General features: G+C 40.4%; 1 protein-coding gene and 1 long non-coding RNA gene across 3 annotated transcripts; one reads left to right on the top strand and one right to left on the bottom strand.

The window, feature by feature from the left end:
* Nucleotides 1-11,341: 11,341 nt before the first annotated feature.
* LOC114454643 (zinc finger protein 227-like) lies at nt 11,342-26,674 on the bottom strand. Of its 2 annotated transcripts, XM_028435255.1 has the most exons (3): nt 26,596-26,674; nt 12,612-13,800; nt 11,342-12,527 (listed from the first exon to the last, which is right to left on the bottom strand). In XM_028435255.1, exons 2-3 carry the CDS (start codon nt 13,520-13,522, stop codon nt 12,167-12,169), a joined length of 1,272 nt encoding a protein of 423 aa, XP_028291056.1. In that variant the 5' UTR covers nt 13,523-13,800; nt 26,596-26,674; the 3' UTR covers nt 11,342-12,166. The 2 variants fall into 2 exon arrangements, with proteins under 2 accessions (XP_028291056.1, XP_028291048.1); XM_028435247.1 differs by having other exon boundaries at nt 11,342-13,800.
* On the top strand, nt 17,488-18,009 carry LOC114454658 (uncharacterized). Its single transcript, XR_003672574.1, has 3 exons — nt 17,488-17,505; nt 17,681-17,683; nt 17,871-18,009. It is a non-coding gene; the product is annotated as an uncharacterized LOC114454658 (long non-coding RNA).
* Nucleotides 26,675-27,225: the final 551 nt, after the last annotated feature.

Below are 27,225 nucleotides of genomic sequence, written 5' to 3'. Positions count from 1 at the left end.
CCTTCACCATCTAATTTAGTCAGATCACATACTCTTACTTTACGAGATATATATATATATATAGTAAAAGAAGAGTATGTGATCTGACTAAACTCGATATACAACAGTATCGGAAATTATGTTTTTTGCACAAACATTGATTTAAATCAAAATATATCTATAAAACCCACACAAATACAAAACAACGTCTCAACAAATTCACATGACGATGTCCATCGATTTTACGGCAAACAAGAGCAACTATTCCAAGATATACAACTCAAATACTACAGATACTTATCAGTCATTCATTCAAGTTACTGAAGTAAAGTAAAGTGCTAATGGATTACCATGAAAGCAAAATAAAACTAAAATACAAAAGCTTCAGGAATGTCGACATATTTCAACCACGTGTGACGTCACAGGCGCGGGTAACTAAGCGGTAAATCTCCCCCTGGCGCCAAACTTCCAAACATGTGTAAATAATGATCAGTGTGTTCTGTAACAGTGTAACATAGTGATCAATCATTAGTAGTTACCTTACGCTATACTTTGGAACGACTTTCAGCGGGTACTGACCTGAAAAATGCAGTATTTAGTGAGAATTATGAAGACGATGGACTCACATCCAGACGCGTTAGAGAGGAAACAGGAAGTTACACTGTAAAATCCAACCTGGGGGAAACGCCTCCCACACAAAGGTTCCGCTTCACTCTTCTTCTTTTGGGGGTTTTATGGCAGTTGGCAACCTTAAAAAGTGCATTACCGCCACCTACTGGATTCTAGGTGGACCAGAATTTAAGAGGACCAAAAACTTGCAAAAATAAAATAAAGTAAATAACCCTGCCCCTCCCATTAGACACCCAGAAATTCACCACAGACATGTAGTGAATCCACTAGCTTTGCTGTCACTTTTTAACATGTTTTTAACTTCCTCCCATGACAGCTCCTTCATATTTAAGAACTTATCTGTTCTTTTCACAATAATTTCAATATTTTCCAATAAATGATAATAGCCTACTAGCATAACTGGTGTCATTAGATCTTTTAACTTTCTCCACTTCCTCACCACATTTCCTGTCCAAAACTCAATGTTCTACACTATTACAAAGAAGCTCCCAAAGAACAATGTGGTCCTTTTATTTCCCACTGCCTCCAATCAGATGACAGCATTCATTAAATTGGGATTTTTGGCTTTTTCAAAAATGTATGTGAATTTCTCAGTTTTCAAACAATTTGTCAGTATTGTCAGTATTCAGCTTCACACACAAATAAATAAAATAAAACAAGAGAACAGTAGTGAGCTTAAAAAAAACAAAAAAAAACCAACAGAAGTATGTAGGCTTTCTATAATAAATAAAGCAGAGGCCAATATAAATGTATAATTTGCATTTATAGAATAAAAATAAAATCTGGTTGAACAGCCCATAGCAGACCCACAACAGTCAGGAACAGGACATACTATCTCCCCTCTGCATTAACCACAAAATGCACAAAGTTTGAATAAACAAAAATAAAAAGTAAAAATAAAAAGTCTGTAGCCACTGAGTACCTCAATCTCTATTAAAATCAATCCTTTACACATTCATTGAGAAATAATCTTAGAATATGATGCTATTTAAGACATTAGTTAACAATATTAAAGATCATTTTTGCACTCACTCATCATTTTGACGTCCATTTTACCTTTTATGTATCAAACTTGTCAGCGAGGCTCTGTCGTTTCTAAATTCTAAGTATGCATAAGTATGCATACTCCGTACTAGTGAACTGGGTATGGACTAGTGGGAGTAGAAGAACGGACTTGTGGACTTTACATACTCGTTGTTTTGGGACAAAACAAACTTCCTGACATTGTTGTGCACAACAGTGTGTATTATGTGCACGTCACTGTAATTGTAATATGTATCATTGTTGTAAATATTAATTGTTTTGTAAACCAATAAAACATTTGGTGATACATTTAAAAAAAAACCAACATGAACAAAAATATAAATACAATAAACGTGTGTGTATGTGTGTGTGTTTTGTTTCATATATTAACAGTCCTTATAAATAGGTGGTTATGGATATTATTGGATGAACAAAAACAAGAAGCAACAATAAATGATACAGACATTTAATCCAAACAAATATAAAGCATCACTAACAATGGATCACACAGGTGTGGCTGCCTTTACCACTATAATAATAATAATAATAATAATAATAATAATAATAATAAATTATGACACACACACACACACACACTCCAAAAAACATACATTACATAAAAATACACCAAACAAAAAATATATATAAATCAGTAAAAAACTGTCACAGCAAATTTGCGGTTGACCTCATTTGGAGACATGACATAAACAGATAAGAAGGAAGAAACAGGGAGGAGGTCAAGTCAGTTTGTTCTGTTCGTTCGGAGATGGCGCCACCCCGTATCGGATGTGATTGTCATGTGCGCAGATGTGTGTAGGAATGTGTGTGTGGTGTATTGTGTGTGTGGGAGAGTGTGTATGGTTGTGTATGTGAGAGTGTGTGCGTGTGTGTGTAAGTCAAAGGCTGTCGTTCAGATAAAGCTGTGTTTTGGGAGGGTGAGTTAACCAACCTTCCAGAAAGAGGAAGACAAAAGACAGGCATGGAAAGTATACAACATAAGGCATTAAGTTGTATAAGATCAAATATATGAGTAAACATCACAAAACAAACACATTTATCATGTTTATGTCCCATAGAAATAAACCAGATAAATCACACACACTATTTTACACAAATAAACCCTTTATAACACTACAGAGTATGTACACCTTTATGTACATACAACCTTTAAACACATACTCATTTGGCCATAATTAACTCTACTTAAGCTCCTCCCACTCTGGCGGGCACTGTACTGGTGATGAGAATGAGCAAAAAAAAAAGTGAAAAAAGTTTTCTTGAAGTTTACTGTTCACAGGAATTTAAAAGTATTTTCTGACATTTACCAAAGACGTGACTTTTTGCACTTTAAGACATTTCAAAATTGTTCTAATTTCTTGATGTTTGCTTTTATTTACAATTATTCATTTTTATGGTTGTGTCTGTTTTTATATGTTATATTTGTTGTGCAGCCACTGGAACATTAGCACTAAACCTTTGTGAGATTCAAAGAATGAGAATGTGTTGAGTTTACAAAGTGTCTGTTACATAACTGTCAAGTATCCCGTTTTAATTATTACTGTAGTAATAATTAAAAGATGTCTCACTAAACTGAACGCCGCCACTAGCCTCGTGAGAACTTCCACCTGAAATGGCCTGAGTGGAAGTTCTCACGAGATTAGTGCTGACATCAGCAACAAACCCAGAACAGAGATGATGAATGAAGACGTTCTGGTGATAAAAACAAAGAACTCGTTATTCTTCATAAAGACCATCAGGATGTGACACAGTTACACGTTCTGTTAGATTAATAACTGATATTTTAACGTCTACCACAGCAGAAGGAACCACGTAAGTCACCATGAAAAATCATCCAATCACAAGCTCCACAAATATACACTGTTTATAAAGTGTTAAATAATGTAAAGTCTGTAATAAATGTGTTTAATAAGTCATTAGTGAATACCAGAGAACCACATGAGTGAGTATGAGAAATTATAATAAAATATATAATAAAATAAAATGTTAATGTCTAACTTAAAGACAAGCAACGTGAATTTAACAGTAATTATACAACGTGTTGACTTGTTTATAAACTGTAAGTATATTAAATAAACACATGTGCTTCATATACACATTTATGTTTTTATTTAGGCTGTTTTATAATTTAGGAATTAGAGCTGGGAGATATATCGATATTCAAGATGTATCGAGTTTTTTTATTTTGGTGATATAGAAAACTATAATATTTCATATATATATATATATATAAACATATCTAAATAATAGCTTATTATGTATCAAAATACTAGTTTTAGGAGTCAGTGCTTTTACTTCTCAGAACAACATGTAAAGCTCAGTTAGATGGATTTCTGAGTGCACATATTGATCAGCTGTTTGTTAATAAGACCCGATTATAATCACATAATTATATTTAATAAGTGGTTGACAAGTGGCTATTTTAGATTTCTTGTACACCTATCTTATTATATAAGAGATACTGGAGCTTGGTTGGGCGGGTGGGACGGCTCGTAGTGGACGCCAGAAAATTTCCCTCATTTTCAAATCCAAAACTTGACAGTTATGGTCTGTTACCACTTTTTTTTACACAGACTGTCTGTGCTTTGAGTTGATTTAAGTCGTTGCAATTTTGTTGTGCTCAGCTCATGTTAAATAAAACATACATGATTAATATAGCATGAGGTTCAATTATTCATATGAATATTCATATTTTTACAAATGCAGCGAGATAAAGCTGTATTTTCTATTTGCATCATTAGTTCTAATGATAATGTGTTCCATATCCAACTAAAATTGGTACTGCATGATATCCTTAACTTAAGAAACGAATCGGGCCCTTGTGAATCGAATCAAATTGATTTGGGAAATTTGAATTGATACCCAGCCCTAATTTCATCAGGTGGACAGTACACCTTTGCATTCTGGAGGACCATTCTTTCAGCTGCTTTTCTTTCTGCAAACTCTCTTGCTCACTCATGTGAGTCTGTATTCTCACTTTGTCCTTCCTCCTGCCCAAGCAGAGCATCAACTGGGAGATGGGGGTGTACTCCAAACAACATGTAATGGGGGGAGTAATCAGTTGAAGAGTGGGGCATGCACAAGTTCAGCTTGATGTTCAGGCCAGCAGCACTTTTTCTCAGGGTTAAGTGTTCTCAAAAGGTCATGCAAGGTCCTATTAAACCTCTCACATTGGGGGTTTTCTTGAGGGTGATGAGGTGTGGTGCAAGTTTTCTTCACCCCACACAAACTGCACAGTTCAGCAATCATAGCACTCTCAAAATGTCTGCCTTGATCCGAGTGCAAACTCTCAGGCACTCCGTATTTCATGAACTACTCTTTCAGTATGACTTTTGCAGTTGTGTCTGCTCTCTAATTTCTTGTGGGGAACGCTTGGCTGAACTGTGTGAATACGTCTGTAAGTACAAGTACATTTTCACATCCATCACTGAATCATTCCAGTATAGTGCAATCGACAGTAACCACTTCAAGAGGAGGTAGCTAGAAATGGGGTTTGCAGAGCATGAACTTTGGGCTATGGCAACTTTGTTAACACACATCTCTTACAGTTTTTAATCATCATACATACCACCCCAAAGACATCTTTGTCTCAACAGTCCAAGTGTCCGTTCTATTCCTTGGTGTCCCTTTTGATCATTTACATATGTGAGAACCTTTTCTTTGAGACAGGTGAGCAACAACAACTGGTGACGTTTTCCATGGTATACATCCTCAATCTCACGGTACAAGAGTTTATCTTTTTCTCTGAGGCGGGGGCATTGTTTCAGTAGGGACCGCACAGGCATTGGTAGGGCTCTTCTCTCTTACAAGAAGGGCTTTTGTTTCTTGGCCCTGAGCTCTTTTAAAACTTTGAGAGCTGGATCTGAAACTTGGAATGTTTGTAGTTCTGCTTTGGTGTAACTGGGAACAGTGAGGATGTTATTTAGGACTAAACCACTGTCACTATCTGGGTCTACAACATTTAACTGCCTCATTCTACAGTGCTCAACCCTTGCAGCTGCTAACTCACAACCTAAAGCAGTGCCTACCCTGAGACTGTTACAGATAGCTACACAACTATCAAACTGCATCCTCTGGTCTTCGGAGAGAGCAGACGTGTTTTTACTCGCTCCGACAACACGACCTTGGGAGATTAACAGCCTGAGAAAAGAAAACTTGGGCCCAAGACGAAAAGAAAAATGGTTAAAAAAGGCCATACAGAACCTAATCCAGGTTTGGAAGAGGTCAAGGAGATGATACGAAACCTCAAAGACGATCTATCTCTGAAGTTCACTACCGAGATAAAGTCGTTGGAAAAGACGCTGGACGAAACACTGGAAAGCCTTCAAAGTGAACTAAAGGTATTGGAACAACAGAATGTAAAGAATGCTGAAGAGATAAGACTGCTGAACGCGAGGGTTGAAGAGCTGGAACAAAAGGAAAGAGAGAAAGATGTCATCATTACAGGCTTAAAGATAACACCCAGGAGTTACGCGAGTGCATTGAGACAGGCAACGGAACCGAGTGACGGAGACACAAAATCGATTGAACAACAGGTCATTGATTACTTGGAAACAAAGGACATTGTCTTGAACCCTCACATCAACTCCTGCCAACTCCTTCCAAAGCGTAATGACACCAGAGCAGTAAAAATCACCTTCACAAATGTGAAATTTAAAGGAGAACTACTGAAGCAAGGCAAGAAACTGAAGGAAATGAAGGTTTCCATGAATGAACACTTGACGAAACAAAACGCAAGCATCGCATGGAAGGCACGCCAAATGAAAAAAGGAGGAAAAATTCTAAAGACGTGGACAAGAAACTGCAGGATTTATATCACACCACTGGGAGAACAGAACGGAAAACCAATCTTCATCAAAAAGGTTGAAGACCTGGGAAAATACGAAGGATCCACCTAAACAACAACATTACTGATGGTAATCATGGATATGGACTCAGATCAATACACACACTGGAAGAGCACTGTCAGAAACTTGGCTAAATTAACAAAAAGGTATGAACTTTACGATAAAAGGATATAAATTTGTCTGTAAGAAAATAACGAGACCAAAGAAAGAGAGCATATTAATCTGCTGTTTGTATCAAGATAACATCTTCACAAACATACAAAATTCAGATCTAACCAATGAAATATTAATAAATGACATCTCCAACCATTTACCAATATTTACAATATTTAACACTAACGACAACATCCACCCAGAAACACACAAACCAATAAATACAAAAGACTAGAAAGAGAAAAAAAGCTAGAAAACTTTAAACAACAGATAAGAACAGAAACGTGGAAGGAAGTTTTTACAAAACAAGATGTGAACATTGCATGTGACACATTCACAGACACAATAACTACAATATATGATGAATGCAAACGCATGCAAAAAAAAAAAAATACATTATATAAAAAATATCTTAAAGACAAAATATTGAAAACAGAAACAAAGTCAACAATCTCCTAAGAGAGAAAAAAAAGAGAAATAATACACTACAACACACAAATTCTCGCATTTAGGGCCTCACTTAAAACACTCCCATATCAAATACAAAAACGTTTCACATACAAACAAACGGCTTATGAACTAAGACATAGTAATGTGTTTATACAAGAAAGGGTTAAATCTAACATTGAAAAATACAGCTATCAACAGCTGGAATAACCTTGATGTAGAGACAAAACAAGCTACAAGCTTGACTAGCAACAAGGTGCCTTTGTAATCCTATGTATGTTTAGAAAACTTTCTGAAAATATCAAGGTACTTCGAAAGAAGATGAACTTTTCTTTTGAACTGGAGGAACGCAAACAATGTCTGGGAATGAAATCTGCAGGGAACAAGGCCGACACGAACAACGATAGAGAGGAGGAGGAATAAAGAAAGACAACACTGACTACAGATGAGAATAAATCCTACTCAAAAAAGGACAAAAAAAATAAATAAATAAAATAAAAATGAAATGATTTTGTCTTCAGAACAACCTAAGAATGTTTGACCAGAGAGACAAGCTTTGATGTAAATTTTCTGTGTTCAAAACAGGGGACGGGACTTAGATAAGCAATTTGCTTCTCTCGTCTCCTTTTTCGGCATGGACAAAAAAAAAAAAAAAGATTGTGTGACAGTGAATGTAACCATGTCAAAAATAAACTGAATAAATAAATAAAATAAATAGATCGGACTCTGCTACAGCGAACTGTCTGGATAGGGCGATACTTGACATTGAAATCAAACACAGCTAACTGTGCAACCCACCACTTTTGGATAGCCCCTAACTTGGCTAGCTAACCCTCAACCAGGAACAATAGGGCTGGCAGTCAATGTTGTGACTAGCCCGTCTGAAAACAACTTCTCTTATCTTCATTTGGCCCCGAGATGAACAGCCTCTTGTCAAAGTCAGTTTTTTTTTTCACCACACTCTTCCATGGACGGTATGTAGATTCTAGGGTTGTAGTCAACCAAGGAAATGGTTGGTCGACCAAGACTATGGCACAGGTAGCAAATAATCGACAAAAAAATTTAAATAAAATTAAAATTGGAGCGGAGAGACAGATTTGAGTCACGCTTGAAGCATCCACTTTTGAATCAATCATTTTTCTTCACAAGAACATGAAGTATCCTTATATTTGATACGTGGATTATGTAACTAGAGTCATTTCTAGCGCGTGGTGCACACCTGTGTGTTTGACGTGCACTCGTTTCCCCGTGCTCTGATCTGATGATGACATAAACAGTTGTCTGTAAAGTGTTAATAAAAGCAGGTTTACCACTAAAACAAACGTAAATGTGTCATTTGTATGAGGAAAAAATAGGTTTTAATTGTAGGTTTCGGGTCGTGCACTGATATAAATACCTAATGTCTGTCAGACCTGTAGGTTTCAGCTTCAATTTTGGGCCAAAGCTTGAATAAGGTCAGATTGGAGCCGTAAACCACTCTCAATGGAGTCTGATACAGGTCACATTTTAAATGATCATGTGAACGGATGAAGAAAAAAAATTGTAAATGAGCATTAGGGCGCTTTGGAGAAGATGCGCTCTGCAGGCGTGGATGGTAGGGACGCAGAGGAGTCGCTTCGCATCCAGAAGGAGTCTGTGGTATCTGCCCTGATTTAGTTTCCACACACCAGTGGCCCTGTAGAGTCACACTTGCTTCGGTCTTGAATATAATCCTTCATTTTGTTGAAACTGGATCCTCTTTGCACAGCAGGATGAGTGTGTTAGTCAGGTTGATACTGTCGTCTGCTATGAATGTGGACTGATCACACGCAGCGTTGCATCATATACTTAATTGACAGCGACGAGAGTTAACAGGGAAAAAAGCTGTCGACTTACAAAATATATCAGTAGACTACATTATTACAATCACACAAATATCACTCATTGTAATTTTATTATTTTGCAAATAATGAACAATTTTTAATGCTGAAATTGAAAGTTAAAGTCCCTGCATATTTAGTAAGTCATGGTCGACCAAAGTTGGCAGCCCTCATTGATTCGACATTCTGACCTTTCCCTCACTTTCCCATGAACACCTGGGATCTTGTCTCGGCTAACGAACTTTCAGGATCATCTCTACAGCAACGCCATCGGCATTGAGGCGAACTGTGAGAGACTGCAGTCTCAATATACAGGCTCACACAAACACTCCCAATCCCACACACAACCTGTTTTTTCACTGTCTCCTCTAGCTCCAATCCCTTCTCCTTCCCTGCAGAGGCAGCAGGAGGCGAGGCCGTAAGGACAGCACCATCCCATGTGATTGTCTTTTCATGTTTTTTGGTCGGGATGTAACTGAAACTGAATTGCCCCACGGGGATGAATAAAGTATTCTGAATCTGGATCTAAAGATGAGCCTTATTTAAATATGTGTGAGAACAGTTTCTGGTATCAATCCTCTCATACGCATTTCACCAACCTGACGGCTACACTTACTATTTACACTGTAGTGGATCAAACTGTGACTTTACATTGGACATAGTATGAAAATAGTTGGACATCACTTTGACCACATGGACAGAGGTCTGTGTCTGTCAGAGTTTTATTTAATCGAGCAGCAGCAGCAGCAGGAGAGGCACAACTCAAAAGATCACAGCTGATCATCTCCACGACGCACGACCTACCGTCTGGAGGAAAAAGAGTGGATGTCACAAATAAAATTTAATGAAATGGAACATTTTGTCCCGTCTAGAACTGGTAAATGTGAACATTTTACAAGTGCTGCTGGTCAATCCTTTGGCGTGCTTGTGTGACTCCTCCCACCCCAGTGACAGCGTGACAGTGTTACTTTGGATAGATTATTTCTGGGAGTCTGTTCGGCATTATGAGTCTGTGTGGCTTCAAATGTAACTAAGTCCATATTTCTAGTGCAATAGAATGTTTCACCTTGTGGGGCCCTGCACTTAATCCAGGTTCAGAAACAGAACATAACCAGATATTAAAATGCATGCAAGGCCAGATTTAGTAAGTAATTTATTTATAAAGCGCTTTTCACAGATAAAATCACAAAGTACTGTACAGAGTTGTGGAGAAATTAATACAAATACAACATCATAATAGAATAATAAACCATGTACATATACATCATAAAAGGATAAAAACATTTAAAATCCAGTAACTAAAAGCTTTTCTGTAAAGTAAAGTCTTCAACAGTTTTTAAAAGTAACCACACAGTTGAGCTCCCTGAGAGACTGGTGCAGGTTATTCCAGAGTCTGGAACACCAGGTCTCCTCTGGTTTTACATTTAGTTCTAGGGTCTTTAGGAGACCCTGGTCTGAAGACTGAAGAATTCACCCTGAAGTGTAGGGGTACAACAAGTATGAGATATATTGAGGGGTCTGACCATGTAACGCTCATGTAATGTAATAACTAATATTTATAGTTTATTCTAAACTTCACTAGAACCAGTGCAGAGTAGAAAGAATGGTGGTAATGTGGGATGTTCTAGAAGCACCAGTTAAAAGTCTGACAGCAGCATCTGTACGATCTGGAGTCTGTTTAGGGTCGACTTATTAAAACATGTCAAATTCCAATAGTTAATGTGTGATGATATAAATGTGTGTATGACCAGTTCTAGATCTGATTTTAATAATAAATGTCTGACTTTAGAGATATTTGTCAGATGATAAAACAGTTTTTAGTCAGTAGATGACAGTGACCCTCCAAAGACATGAACTGATCAAACACAAGGTTTTAACAGATGAGCCCAGATCACCAAGAGACTTTTAATCACATGATCAGAGTTTATGTTTTATTACAATTTATCTGGAGATCATTTGATGACAACCAGTCTTTGATACAGGATATACAGTCTAAGAACTCTGATAAAAAGTGAAACGCTGAGTCATTAAAGGAGCAGAACAACTGGATATCATCAGCATAAAAATGATAAGATACATTTTTAAAACCATGGATCAACCTACCAAGAGGCATCAGATACAATAAAAACTAAACAGGAACCAGAACAGAGCCCTGGGCTACTCCACATGACAGGTTGGACATATTAGACATTACATCATTAATAGTAACATTAAAGGTTCTTCTATTAATATAAGAGGTAAAACACTGGAAAACAGCACCAGAAAACCATCTCAGATGTAAGTGGATCAACCAGTATACTATGATCTACTGTATCAAAGGCAGCATCAGATCAAGTCAAACTAAAACTGTGTATCGACCAGAGTCAGTGACATCATCATGTCACTAGAAACTTTCAGAAGATCAGTTTCAGTGGATTGATCTAAAACCAGATTAATATTTATCATAATAATCATGTTGTTCCATGTATGAGGTTAGCTGCTTAGCAACCACTTTCTTTAAGAATGGGATTTACTATCACATGTTTAAAAAAGCTGGGGACAGAGACAGATAAAAGTGAGAGGATTATTAATTTCACCACCCAAGGACCGACAACATCAAAAACATTTAAAAGCAGAGAAGTAGGAACAATGTCTACAGAGCTCGATGAGGGTTTCATCTTTCTACTAAAACCTGAACATCCTGTAGGCTGACAGGAGTGAAGGAGGACCATGAGCTCACAGGGGCTGATGCAGTGCACAAGCTAACCAAGGGAGGAGTGATACTGACCCTAATGTCTTGTACTTTGTTTACAAAAAAATTTAAAAAATTGTTACAGTCCTCCTGTGTGTGTACAGGCACATGGGACGGCGAGGGTGCAACATAATTTTTAATAGTTTTGAACAAGACCTTGGGGTTTCTCTTATTTTGCATAATAAGATTAGTGAAATAAGCAGAGCGGGAGCGCTTTATTATTTCATTTCGCTCCATTATCCATATTTAAATGGAAACACCCACATTTCAGGGCTGCTCCACCCAGAGTGCGTAACTGGGATGAAGGCGTGCAGCGACTGACTTAAGTACAGGGGGAGAATAGCGCACAGCCAAAAACAGCGTCGCTGTGCGGCTTTTCTTACTTATGGGAGAATAAACCCTGTTACTGTATGTTTTGACCAAACACTAGCACAGATCTGTCATTTAGACCACAGGGAACTGTTTTAAAAGGTGAAAAATTAGTATAAGTCCCCTTGAAGGAGAAAACTACAAACTACACATTTGAATGGTTTCTCTCCTGTGTAGATTCTCATGTGTGACTGCATGGAAGACTTTTTGGGAAAACATTTATTACAAACTACACATTTGAATGGTTTCTCTTCTGTGTGGATTCTCATGTGTGACTGCAGGTTAGGCTTACTGGAAAAACATTTACTACAAACATCACATTTGAATGGTTTCTCTCCTGTGTGGATTCTGGTGTGTGAGTGCAGGGAAAATTTCTGGGTAAAACATTTATTACAAATATCACATTTGAATGGTTTCTCTCCTGTGTGGATTCTGGTGTGTGCTTTCATGGAAGCCTTTTGGGTAAAACATTTACTACAAACATCACATTTGAATGGTTTCTCTCCTGTGTGGATTCTCATGTGTGCTTTCAGTGAAGCCTTTTGGTTAAAACATTTTCCACAAATATCACACAGAATGGGTTTCTGTACTGTGTGGTTTTTCAGTTTTGAAGCTGAACTGAGTGATGCTTTCTCACCACCCACACATTCAGATGTTATTTTTACCTGAACCTTCTTCTTTGAACAAATCTGTTGAAATGAACTAATGTGTGTTTTAGAAGCTTTACATACCATTTCAGCATTTTTACTTGAGTCACACATTTTTGCCTTTTTCCTAGTGAAGTCAAAGTCAGCTTCAGTTTCAGCTTCAGTTTCAGACTCTGACACAGGTTTCAGCCAACAATCAGAGTCTTCATCATCATCATCATCACTATTATGTTCAGTCTGAGACAAGTCTGTTTCTGTTCCATCAGGACCTTGTAGAACTAAACTGCTATGATCTGGGTTCTGGGCTGTTTCTGGTCCTTTGCTGTTCATTCCCACACTTTGTCTTGTCATTAATCCATTTAAAGTGCAGGTTGAAGGTTCCTCCTTCATGTTCATTTGTGTTTGTGGTCTCCAGTGGAGCTGGGAGGCCTGAGGCTTCTCCTCTTCATCTTCATCTTCACATTTAACAGGACAAGCAGCACTGTTTGTCTCCTGCTGCACACAAAGCTGCTTTTCCTCCTGACCTTCACTGAACGTCTCTGGTTCCTCCTTTATGTGGAGACGCTCTGGGAGCAGCTGCTCCACATTCTTCCTCTCACTGAAAACACAATCAGTGACTGATGGCTGCTGGAGCTGTAATCTGTGCAGATGAACTTTGGGCATGAAGGCAGCCAGCACTGGTTTTTCTGCTGGATCCGTATTTGGAACAGATTGGGAACCTAATTGTTTACTGGTGTAATGGTGGAGACTTTTGTCAGGAAGGATCATTTTCATTTCAGCATCCACTGGAACTTGTGGCACTTCCTGTTCAGTCTTCATGGCGTGTAACGGAGTGTTTGCTAGCTCTGTATAACGTTAGCCCTCTTTTTTAGGTGACAGTCTGTGATGCTGTGAGGCCACTATATAGAGCACAAAGCTTTGTTCTCTGCAGGGCTACCTGTGAGAGACAGTGGTGACGGTGCCTTCTACTGCTCTATTTCCTCTCCTTGTTCCTGCTATCTTTACTTTTCTTTCCAGTAGCGTCTCGGCGGTGCTAGCTCCTCTGCTAGTGTTACGGCTCCAAGCACTGGGACTGCTGTAGCAGTGAAGTGTGACGTCTGAAAAATGTAGTGTTTAGTGAGAACAATGAAGACTATGCTCTGTCTTTCTCATTCATATTCAATTCTTATTTTGTTCATAAACAATGTTATTACAGTACCATAAAAGTACATAAGTTACATTTATTTCATCCAAAATATATCTATAAAACGCATAAAAATATAAATCAACAGCAGTGTCCATTAGGGATGTAACGATTAATGGTAAGGTAGTTAGAAATCGATTAATAGGTATCACGATTCACATCTGCTACTACTTTCTTTCTGGCCGCCCTCTACTCTTAAACATGTTCATAAATGATTCCTTACCCCTTTAGTACCGAAAAAATATCTGTAATTTTACTTGAATATCTGTAAAAGTCACGTTTTTCTATTAGCTCTGTCTGCTAGCATAGCATCTCTTCTTCACTGCAAGATAACTGCATGCCAACCGACCACTGGGTTACCAGCACCATCTGCTGGTCCAAACAAATATCTGACCTAAATACAATGAAATGACTGTTTTTTTTTACAGTCCAATTGTTAAGGCACAAAATAAATTTTCAGTTGCACTTTTAAAAAGAAAAAGAACTATTATGCAGTTTTGCATCGTTTACTATAGAACCATAATTTAAATTAATAGGCTTCTTCTTAATTTGTATTATTCCTTTATTTATTTCATTCAAGATTTATTTTTAGTTAAATTGCATTCTTTTGAAAAGTTTATCAAGGGATTCTTTTGACAATGAAAAATAAAAGGAAAATAATACAGTATTTTTTAGTTTTTTCCCCAAAAAAATAAAGGAATATTTTTCAGTCATCATATGTCTACAGTTCCATTTTGTAAAGTAATTCGTGAGAGAATCGTATCGTGAACCCAGTACCGTGAATCGAATCATATCGGGAGTTGAGTGAATCGTTACATCCCTAGTGTCCATCAATCTCTGAACTGGACTTTACATCATCAGGATTTTTGGGCCGAAAAAACAATCAGTGAGTTTAAAAACCCGATCACTGATCTGAACATATTAGTTGGGATGAGTTCTCAGTGTTTTCCCTAAAGTTCATTTGGCAGGGCACCCCGCACCCCCCGAACGGACACCCACACCCTGCCAACAGGTTCCCACCCAGAAATTCAATTCATAGATTCAATAGAATGATATAAAAAAAATATTAAATTATCCTATACTATAACAGTCGTTTTATCAAATACAAAGGAAACTCTAATTTATGCAATGTCAGAGTGTAAAGAGATGCTATTGTTTCATTACATCTATTAAAATGTATTTCTCTTCACACAACACCAGTACCAACTAAGGATGCACCCATCTCATATTTGGGATCCGAAACGCTTCCAATCTGAAGAAAATTCTGGATCAGGAATTCTAAAAACAGGCCCGAACCATAGGGCTGATCTACAATGGGGCAAAAAAGTATTTATTCAGCCACCAATTGTACAAGTTCTCCCACTTAATTTTCATCATAGATAAACCTCAACTATGAGAGACAAAATGAGAAAAAAAAAATCCATAAAATCACATTGTAGGATTTTTAATGAATTAATTGGTAAATCCCACAGTAAAATAAGTAGTAGGTCATCTACAAACAAGCCAGATTTGTGTCTCTCACAGACCTGTAACTTCTTCTTTAAGAGGCTCCTCCTCCTCTCGTTACCTGTATTAATGGAGCCTGTTTGAACTGGTTATCAGTATAAAACACACCTGTCCACAACCTCAAACAGTCAGACTCCAAACTCCACTATGGCCAAGACCAAAGAGCTGTCAAAGGACACCAGAAACTAAATAGTAGACCTGCACCAGGCTGGGGAGACTGAATCTACAATAGGTAAACAGCTTGGTGTGAAGAAATCAACTGTGGGAGCAATTATTAGAAAATAGAAGACATACAAGACACTGATAATCTCCCTCCATCTGGGGCTCCAAGATCTCACCCCGTGGGGTCAAAATGATCACAAGAACAATGAGCAAAAATCCCAGAACCACACGGGGGGACCTAGTGAATGATCTGCAGAGAGCTGGGACCAAAGTAACAAAGGTTACCATCAGTAACACACTACACCATCAGGGACTCAAACCCTGCAGTACCAGACGTGTCCTCCTGCTTAAGCCACTACATGTCCAGACCCGTCTGAAGTTTGCTAGAGAACATTTAGATGATCCAGAAGAGGATTGGATGAAGGTCATATGGTCAGATGAAACCAAAATAGAACTTTTTGGTAAAAACTCAACTCGTCGTGTTTGGAGGAGAATAAACACCATACCTACTGTAAAACATGGTAGTGGTAACATCATGCTTTGGGGCTGTTTCTCTGCAAAGGGACCAGGACGACTGATCCATGTAAAGGAAAGAATGAATGGGGCCATGAATCGTGAGATTTAGAGTGAAAACCTCCTTTCATCAGCAAGGGCATTGAAGATGAAACGTGGTCTTTCAGCACGACAATGATCCCAAACACATCACCCGGGCAACGAAGGAGTGGCTTTGTAAGAAGCATTTCAAGGTCCTGGAGTGGCCTAGCCAGTCTCCAGATCTCAACCCCATAGAAAATCTTTGGAGGGAGTTGAAAGGCCGTGTTGCCTAGCGACAGCACCAAAACATCACTGCTCTAGAGGAGATCTGTATGGAGGAATGAACCAAAATACCAGCAACAGTGTGTGAAAACTTACAGAAAACATTTGACCTCTATCATTGCCAACAAAGTGTACATTACAAAGTATTGTTGTGGTGGTAAAGACCGGTCTCGTCTCAGACTCTGAAGCATTTTGACTCAGGATTTTCCGTCAAGACCGTTCGAGACCAGCACTAATTCCTGCTATTTTAAAAAAAATGTATAATGTGATAATAACACGGAGAAGAACGGGATAAAACAATCTTTTATTCATTCTTTAATCCACCCTGTATAATGACCACAACCTTCCTTAATGTGACTGAGTGACGTGTGTGACACACTCGTGTGTGACACACTCGTGTGTGACACACTCGTGTGTGTGTGTGTTTTTTTTTCCTCCTTGTCTGCACATGCTGTCAAAGGTCAACACTACAAGAAGTGCAATCATTATGAGACAGAAACGCATGTTTTGTTATTGAAATAAAATAAATTTATTTATTTATTTAAAATAAATTTATTTATTTTATTGCTTAATTCTGACCATCACCAGCCCTCCATAAGGAAGGGTAAGAAATATTTTATTAGAGGGAGGATATAAAAAAGGAGAGCAGTGTTATACCCGCCCCCCACACACACATCCGAAGAAGCCCCAAGCAGCCGAGCACCCAGCGCATCCCGCCACCGACCCCAACCCCCAACCGCAAGGCCTCCTGCCAGCATCCCGCCCCCCCACCCACCCACACTCAAGCACCCAACCCCCAAGGGGAGGGCCCAGAGAGCCCCCCGCCCGAGACCCCAGTAGAGGAGTCAAGGCCCACGCCCAGCAGACAGCCAAAGCCGCGCAGAACGGGCAGCCAGCGGGCGCACGTCGGTGGGCCCAAAGCCAGCAAGGACCGGACCACAGGCCAGAAGGACCCAGAACGAAAGCAGCAGCGAGAACAGTGCCCCCAGGGACGGCGACCACGCCCACAGTTGCTGAGGGCACCAAGGGGATGCTGCAAGTTGCCCCGCCAGCCCCCAGGCGCACCGACCAAGCACCCCAGAGTGCACCAGATCGCCTTTCCTTGATGCCGCCCATGCCACAGGCATGGCAGGGCGTGGCCCGCACCACCCTCCCCGGAAGACAGCCGACAAGCCCCGCCAGGCCCCAGGGGCACCACCGCAGAACAGGGAACCCCCAAGGGCGAGCCCCCGGGCCAAACCCCCGTGGGGGGTGCCCCCCCACCCCATCCCATGAACAGGCCACAACCCAGCAAGACTGCACATCCCCAGACGGTGCAAGAAAAGCATCCCAGGCCCCGCCCACAACCGGACAGCGCAAGCCACGGGGCAATGCCCCCCCCGGCGCAAGAGCGACTGGCGGCCGCCACCGCGGGAAAGAGGCACCCCAACGGCACACAACCGATGCGGAGCAGCAGCCCCCAGCCAAAGGCACAGAACCCACCCACCCGCCAGCCCACAGATAGCAGGATAGACCTACCAAGCGGCTGATGCCGACCTCAACCACCGGAACAGCTAGAGCCGCCCCCCAGCAAAGAGCACCACCCCAGAGCACCAAGCAACCCTGCCCCAACCACGGTGCAGACGCCAGCACCCCCCAGCGCGCCCACCCCTCACACCGGTGGGGCAGGCCGCCCCGACCCACATGCGGCGAGGCGCGCTCCCAAGGCAACCAGGAGACGAGACAAGCACCAAGCCCCACCCGTAGAGGAGGGACACCCCCACACCCCACCAGGCCAGCACCGTCCGGAGAGACCCCGCAAAGAGAGCCCCCAGCAACACCCCTCCACACCCCCCAGAGACCCACCGCCCCGCCACGCCCGACCGCACCCTCCTGAATCCCCACACGGCGGCCCAGCCATCAACAAAGGGGCCGGGGCCCCACCCGACAGGCCCAAATGTGTGAAGTTACCCACCACCCTGTTATGGTGCCTCTCCATTCCCCCATGGAGAGGCACTTCCCTATCCCCTGAGTGAACGTATGTGTTTAGTGAATGTATGAAGTGCTATTAAATAAGGGTGGATGGAGCCTATGTGTATATACTGTATATGTGTATGTGGTGCAATAGCTCCGGAGGGTGGAAGTGGTGGTCCCACCCTCCGGGGGGTGGTGTGTTGAGGTGTAATTAAAATTGGAGGGATTAGTAGGGCAGCCAGAGGTGGGAGTGCCGCCCCCGTGCCACTACATAGTAGCACAGGCGGCGGCCCCCTCCACCCCCAGCCCCACCATCCAGCCCCCTAAGGGTTGGGTATGTGAGTGTGGTGCAACAAGTGGGTGAGCCAGACCAGCTGGGAGTGTGTGATGTGTATCCATGTCGGAAACCTGTCCGATAGGAGCCTGGACCGTCCAAAAGGCGGGCCACCGGAGAGGGTAGATGGCGCAGACGGGCACGCAGCACTGCAGGACCCAGGGACGCGCCAAGCAGCACAACCGGAGACCCCCCACGGCACCCCCCGAACCATGCCGGCCATACAAAGCGCGGCGGGTCCCCCCCACGGCACCCCCCGAACCATGCCGGCCATACAAAGCGCGGCGGGTCCCCCCCCAGGGGGAGCCAGGCACCAGCCACATCCCCCAGCAGTCCAGGAGGCGACCCCTGCCGCCAGCCGGCCCAGAGCAGCCCGCCCCCTGAGAGGCCAGCTCCCACACCAGGGCCAGCACAGGCCCGCACAATACCACGACATAGCACCCTCCACAGGTGGGCAGCCCCGGCCCTCCCGATGAGAGAGGACGCCACCAACCACCAAAGCAGGGACTCCCCCACCAGCCACGGACCGAAAGGCAGGCAAACCCATGCACCCCCAGCCAGGCACTGCAACCCCACACCAACGTTGCCAGCAGAGCCCCCCCCCCATAGAGGCCACCCCCAATCACCCAGCACAGCCCAGAGGACAGTGGGGCCCAGCCACAGCCAGTCCCCGGACAGATGGCGGGGGGGCGCGCCCCGAGACGTCAAACCCAAAGACCCACTCCCGGGACACCCCCGCCCAGATAGGCACCCATGTGGCCCGACGCCCCCAGTCAGCAGACCAATCACTCCCAACGCGGATCCGCCAGGACAGGAGCCACCGGCCGCGCCCCCACACACACCTACCCAGCACGACCCAGGGGGGGCCCAACAAGTCCCCCAAGTGAGCGGTCCCCCAAGTGAGCCCCCGGGGAGGGGGGGGGGGGGGGGGCGACCCTCAGCGAAGGCGCGCCCCAGGGAACCAGGCCAAGGTGCCGAGACCACCCGGCGGAGCAACCCACTGCCACCCAAAACCCAGGACGCAAGCGCCGCCCCCAAGAGCAGCCACCCCCACCCCGGACCCTCCCGTCCCGAAGCCATGAACCCCACCACCCCAGGCCCCCAGACGAGCCAACCCCCAAGCTACCCACCCGGCGCAGCAATGCCCGCCCCCCAAGCGAAGGCCACAGCCCCCCCACCAGCATCCCGGGCCGACAGGATCCCCCCACGCCAAACCCAACGTGTGTGTGTGTGTGTATCTGGCTACGGTTTCAGTTTGGACCGTGGAGCGCAAGGGAGAAATGAACTAATCACCGGTAAAAATCCCAGTAAAACTCCAGAAAACAATCACCAGTAATAAATATTATCTCCCTGGTAAAGACAGTAGCTCTAATAACTGGTAAAATGATAAATTGATGATATTACAGTCTGTGAATGCAGTACAGGGGATGCACTTACTCCGCCTCTGGGTCCTAGTGCCTGCTGTCCAGTGAAGCCTGTTCTGTTTACCGTGTTTACTGAGGTCTGTGTGTGTTTAATAAGTCTGTGTGTGTTTAATAAGTCTGTGTGAAAGTCTACATGTTTATGTCTCTGTCCATCCACTCTTTTCATTATATTCATGTCTTTTAAGGCTTTTATTACATAGTGTTGCTGTAGTCCAGGCCGCCGCCATCTTGGATTATGTCGTCACTAGCGCGTCATCAACGCAAGTTGCACTAGCACAGAATGAGTCAAATAACTGTAAAGAGGTCTTATATTAGTTTATTATCTTCATAAAGTGGTGTTTTTTTGTGTCTTTAGACTCCAATTACATTTATGTATATAATATGTTCCCTACAATATAAACAGGTTCACAATATAATTATTTTTTATAGTTTCTGTTTCCACTGTATCCATAATAATAATAATAATTCTCAACTAGAACTATTGATTAATTTGTCACATGACTGTTCCAGGGTTTGTTTGTTTTATTTAGTTTCACATCTACCTGTAGATCTATGTTTTTTACACTGATGACAACTTGTTTGTAGTTTTATTTCAGAAAGTTTCACTTTTACAGTTACAGCTGAAAACCTTTGTTAATTGAATATCCTAGTTATATTACAGTAACCAAATTAAACTATATCAACTAAGTGAATTAATAAAATAACCTGTGTAAAGACTTTTTCAAACTAAAAAATGATCTTGTGAAATCTGTGACCTGTTAAACCTGCACAACTCAAAGAATCAGAATCAGAATCATTATTTATTGGTAGAAATACTTTTAAACACTTGCTGTACATTCAGCTGACATAAAAATATTGTTTTCAAATATGTAGAATAATTGTGAATTTATCAGTAGTAGTTTTAATATTTTAGTTAATTTTTTGCAGGCACCTTTTTTGTCCGTCAAATGTATTTAAAATAAACTAAAATTAAAGAGAGATGTTATTTAACTGTCGAACCTTGTCATAATTTTATTTATTTATGTATTTTTTAAAAATGTTTATGGTCTTGGTCTTGTCTTGGTCTCGGTGCATTCTGGTCTCGGGCAAGTCTTGGTCTCGGATAGTGTGGTGTTGAACACAACACTATTACAAAGTATTGAGTAATTGACCAACTACAGTAGTCCCTCGTTTATCGCGGGGGTTCTAAAAATAACCCACAATAGGCAAAACTTGCGAAGTTGTCAAACATTCTCAGTTCAAACCTTTATAGATTTTAAAACATAATCCTGTTTTCAAACATACAGCACTACAGAGTCACACTGCTAGTGATGACGTCACGTTAACACAGACACTGGTCTGTTCATCCATTCAACCATGGAGTAGAAGCTGTGTGTGACCACCTGGAGCTGCAGGACACGCCCCTTATAACCAGGACTAGGAAGGATTAGGTGTGGAGGAGAATCAGAGAGGAGGTGGTAGTAGCAGGTAAAAGTTCTCTCTTAGCCGCTAATCACACCAGCTTGGTGGTTTATGTTTATGAGAGGAGAAAAAGGAGCACAGCTCCTCACTTCAGCAGGTAGTGAAATTCACCGTGTTGGATGTGTCACTGGTGGGTGAACACAGCATTAGCCAATCAGGGCACAGAACACAATGTACGTTCATACACTGTAAAAAAAATGCATCCAACATTGTACTGTAAAAAAAATCCGCCAAACACAGAGGCCGCGAAGGGTGAACCGCGATAGAGCGAGGGACTACTCTAAATACTTTCCACCATAATTTGCAAATCAATTCATCAAAAATCCTACAATGTGATTTTCTGGATTTTTTTTTTCATTTTGTCTCATAGTTGAGGTTTATCTATGACGAAAAATACAGGCCTCTCTCATCTTAAACAAGAACTTAAGGAGAACTTAAACAAATGGCGGCTGACTAATAACTTTTTTGCCCCATTGTATTCAGTTCAAAGCTATGCTCGGCATCAATGACGTCATGTGGTAGTTACACACCGAGTGGAGCTCACGTTTTCACTATGGAGCAGGAAAAGTGTTTTTAAACAACCTCAGCTGTACTATAGAAGTAGGGCTCTGTAAAATCCACGTTTACGGAATTGCTGACGGAATCGACCAGTGAAAACGGTTAAACGTGGAAATGGACAGAATCGGCATAAAACACCATCACCGTGAGACAAGGAATGTTTTTAATGTGGAAATGTTTCTGGGGACAGCTCATTAAATGCACCGCCCCCCTCTTGTCCTAAACGAATTAAGCACTGCCTGAACCACACCTAGCCCTGTCTAAACTGCTAAACACAACATCTCATCAGAGCTACAGAAGATCTTCTGATACTGTCAAATATTCTGCCCCCTAGTGGTGAAAAAACTGATGCATTCTTGTGTCCATTTGTTTTTGTGTAATCATTGTAGTCTGGAATGATGTCATCAGGATCATTTAAATTAGGTTAATTTAAATGAAGTTGATGGAAACCATTGATCAGATTCAGGAAACCATTGATCCCTGAGGGAGAATATGATGACAATAATGCTGCTGTTATTCATCTTTATATGACATAAATAATTAAAAATGAGCAGTCAGAATAATCCATGTCACTACAACTTATATATAAGTACATTTTATTTATATAGCGCTTTTCACAGATAAAATCCAAGTGCTGTACAAAGGTGAACTAAAACAACAGCAGCAACACCACAAAAGGATAATAAAACACAAGAGAATTTGAAACAACAGGACGAACATCATAAATAAAATAATAAAAGTTTAAAGCAATTTAACCAAAAGCCTTTCTGAAAAGCGCGGTTTTTAGATGTTTTTAAAAGTCCACACAGTCAAGCTGTTGCAGGCTATTCCAGATATACCTTTTAATTGTATCTGACTTTGTTTTTCACATACATGTTTGTTTAATTATGAGTTTTATTTATTAGTATATATTGTGTTCCCTCACAGGAGTTAAAAACTATAATTTTCTGAAAAAAAAAGTAACATTTCTAAAAAAAAATTAATTTTTAATTAAAGTGGGAAAAAACGGAATTTGGAAAAAAATAAAAACAGATTTTATAGGGCCCTATACATAGTTCCCACACAACATACGGGCATTTCCTGATCCAGTGCCATTGTTGTGTGAAGCTGAAATGAGTTAAACCTCTTTTTACAGCCAAAAGAGCACAATATGGTAGTTTTGTGTTGGGTTTAGGGATGTAACGATTCACTCAACTCCCGATACGATTCGATTCACGATACTGGGTTCACGATACGATTTTCTCACGATTTATTTTACAAAATGGGAATGTTGACAAATGACTGAAAAATATTCCTTTATTTTTTTTGGGGAAAATACTGTACTATTTTCCTTTTATTTTTCATTGTCAAAAGAATCCCTTGATGAACTATTCAAAATGATGCAATTTAACTAAAAATAAATCTTGAATGAAATAAATAAATGAATAATACAAATGAAGAAGAAGCCTATTAATTTAAATTCTGGTTCTATAGTAAACAATTCTAAAGTACATAATAGTTCTTTTTCTTTTTAAAAGTGCAACTGAAAATGTATTTTGTGCCTTAACAATTGGACTTTAAAAAAAAAAAAAAAAACAGTCATTTTACTGTATTTACGTCAGATATTTGTTTAGACCAGCAGAGGGCGCTGGTAACCCAGTAGTCGGTTGGCATGCAGTTATTCCACCAGTGAAGAAGAGAAGCTATGCTAGCAGACAGAGCTAATAGAAAAACCTGACTTTTACAGATATTCAAGTAATATTACAGATATTCTTTTGGTGCTAAAGGAGTAAAGAATCATTATGAACATGTTTAACAGTAAATGGCGGCCAGAAAGAAAATAGTAGCAGATTCCGCCCGTCACGTCCGCTTCTGGAAGGATTAATATATAGCGCCCTCTGCTGTTTAAAAAAAGTACTGCGATTCAATTTTCAGAGCATCGATGTGAACCGTGGTACCTATGAATCGATTTTTAACTGCCTTACGATTAATCGTTACATCCCTAGTTGGGTTAATGGGTGCACGAATCTCCGCAATAGTTCACTTAAACGTGGATCATTTAGTAAGGGAAGTCACCAAGTCAGAGCTGTCACATGCTGCACACCTCTTTCCCCCAACCATTCACGAACTGGTTGTACACCTCGAGTGATTTGAAAGCCTTTAACTCTTTGTGTTGGTTTTGTAAGACATGATAACCGTCTTTTGTGGAGTAAAATGTATAGTTGCACGATACCCATGATACCCGCGGTGCCAAATTGGAACAGTTCCTACTATACTATAAATTCTACATGACGGTTCAACCGTAGATTACGATACTACTGGTACCAGTTTCTGCTACATAACGCTGCCTCTACTCTCCTCCTCTCACTGCACAGTCTAAACTCACTGCATGATATTCACTTGAAAACAAACCAACATGGCAACCGAACTCCACAGCTGCTGAATGATTGGCTGTTTGCCTGTTACTGGTGACGTACAGAGAGATGATAGGCTGTTTCTGCACGCTGGGTCCACCCCTCTGTTAGCTGATTGGCTGTTAGTGTGTTACTGCCCACATGAAGGAACTAAAGACAGCTCTGCTTCAACAGAAACTTGCTTCGTAACATAAAAAAAGCTAAAGTTCTGTCTCTCCTGGACACGTGTACGTCGTACAGTCACAAACACCAGACAACACATGGTAGAAGCACCGTGGCGGCGGCGTCCGTCACTAATTTTGCTCAAAAAACCAAACTCCAAAAGTCCCATTAGGAACTATTTTGTCTTTAAATGAGGCAGAGATGGTAAAACAATAGGAGATCTACTGTGCAGGCGCTGTCACCAGCTATAGCAGCGAAAGGAGGAACACTTTTTTGTTTGTTTTTTCCGCACAAACTTGATTTTATTATTTTTTTTTTTTTATTTACCGAGATATTTACAAATTATCTACACACAAAGGAGGGGTCACATCCAATCTCATAAAACACCAGTGATGTCACCCAGAAAATGCATAAATCTAGTTTTCTCAGGGAATCAGTTCCTGTTTATTGTATTTTATCCTCTATGGTTTATTATGTTGGAGAAGAAACATTACTGTCAAATAGTTATTTTTTTTTTTTAAAGACAGTGGATTTGTTATCCTAAGTTGATTATTTATTATTTAAATATAAATTGATGTGCAAAGGTAACTGAATATTTTTTTTAAACAAATGTATTAGGTTTTTTATTGCTTATATGCTTTAGTTTATGTACTCTTATCATGCACCAAACAACAATATAAGTAATTAATAAATATTTGTAACTTGTACAAATACATTGCAGTTCATAAAAATAATAATAATAATAAAAGGCTTCAGTATCGCGATATTATCTCGAACTGTGATACTTTGGTATAGTATCGTGACAACTCTAGTAGAATGCAGCAAAGCAGGTAAACAATACAAGCGTGCCTCTAAGCTTGCCTTCACAGATGGCGTCTCCGGGGAGGTCACGTGGCCTGTGGGAACTATGTATAGATATACTACACCTCAGCCCACTAACCCGACTAAGGCTGCAACAATTAGTCAACATAATCGATAAGGTCTTCTGAACTACATCCCCCCCAGGTGATCAGGAGTGGCGTAGATTAATTTAGCAGAGTGGCTTTAAAAAAAATGTTCTCATGGTTTCACTGAACTGGGTGTACTGGGTAATATAACCTAAAGAGTACAACTACAACTGTGTGTTGCCACATTCTATAATGCATAAAGTAAGCTTCATCATTTTCCATATGGTCAATTACAGTTGCAACATTTCATCATACAACATTTTTATTTGATTATCATCCTACAGATAATAAAGTTGTCTAACAAAGGTGTGACTGACTGTCTGTATTAAATCTGCATGTTCATTGTAGCCACGCTGTTTGTTACCCTGATGAAGGTCCTCGGACCAAAGCTTGGATACAAACATGTTTTACTTTAATCATAAACATATTTATAAAACCCACAAAAATACCAACCAACATCGCAGTGTTCAAACTGTTTTTAAGTCCCTGAAAAACCTTCAGATAAGTAGATTTGTATGGAAGTTATGTTTAGACTTTGTTCATGATTGTTTTAATTTGAAATTATGTTCACCTGTGTATGTAGATATGTTTATGTGCATATATGTCTTTTTTTCTTTTCTTTCCTCAACCAAAACTCACAAAGAAACTTTAACTGAAATGTATTATTTACAGACTATTTGATACTACGTTTAACCTTGATTTCCTCTGATTTACGGTTATTATTTTATATTCATTTATATATTTTTGTATATCTAACTCACATGGGAGCCCTGGTGCACCTTATTTGATGATTTGCATTATTTTTGTTTGTTTTTTATTTTCCTGAAATGTACCTTTTCTTGTTGTTTAGGTTTATGTTTATTATCCTCCAAAACAAAACAAATCTCCCCCTGTAAATAATGATCAGTGTGTTCTGTAACAGTGTAACATAGTGATCAATCATTAGTAGTTACCTTACGCTATACTTTGGAACGACTTTCAGCGGGTACTGACCTGAAAAATGCAGTATTTAGTGAGAATTATGAAGACGATGGACTCACATCCAGATGCGTTAGAGAGGAAACAGGAAGTTACACCGTAAAATCCAACCTGGGGGAAACGCCTCCCACACAAAGGTTCCGCTTCACTCTTTACAGTTCTCATCGTTTACTAAAATCACTACTTATGACACAATAACATGTCTGAATATTTAACTTTGTATTATTGTGCAATAAATACATGTAATTATTCAATTACTGTAAAATACAAAATTAAATAAAAATAAAAACCTTTTTTTTTTTTTTTTACTTTTATGGTTAATTTGCAAAAATACAAACAGCTACAGGTGTTGTAGATAATTAATCAACAGTTTTGCTCAATGATCATGTGATTTTAATTACAATTATTATTAATATGAAACTGTATTTGTAGGCACACGCACGTCATTCTGGGGCATCAGCATCATTCTTTCCTCCTTCGGCTCATTCCACTTAGAATGTTTTATAGACTTTATATAACATACTGTACGCATTTCTTGTTTTCAGAGGTGATTCATTGGATGCTCTGACACATTGGATGTATTGACACAAACATATTTTCTCTTATTAATAATAATAATAATAATAATAATAATAATAATACATT

The sequence above is a fragment of the Gouania willdenowi genome, chromosome 3 (assembly GCF_900634775.1).
Source record: "Gouania willdenowi chromosome 3, fGouWil2.1, whole genome shotgun sequence".
NCBI lineage: Eukaryota > Metazoa > Chordata > Actinopteri > Blenniiformes > Gobiesocidae > Gouania > Gouania willdenowi.
This window is presented reverse-complemented; position numbering and strand designations above follow the sequence as displayed.

What these genes read in the sequence shown, in the direction of transcription:
- LOC114454643 (XM_028435247.1), bottom strand. Translation starts at nt 13,522, where the DNA reads ATGAAGACTGAACAGGAAGTGCCACAAGTTCCAGTGGATGCTGAAATG.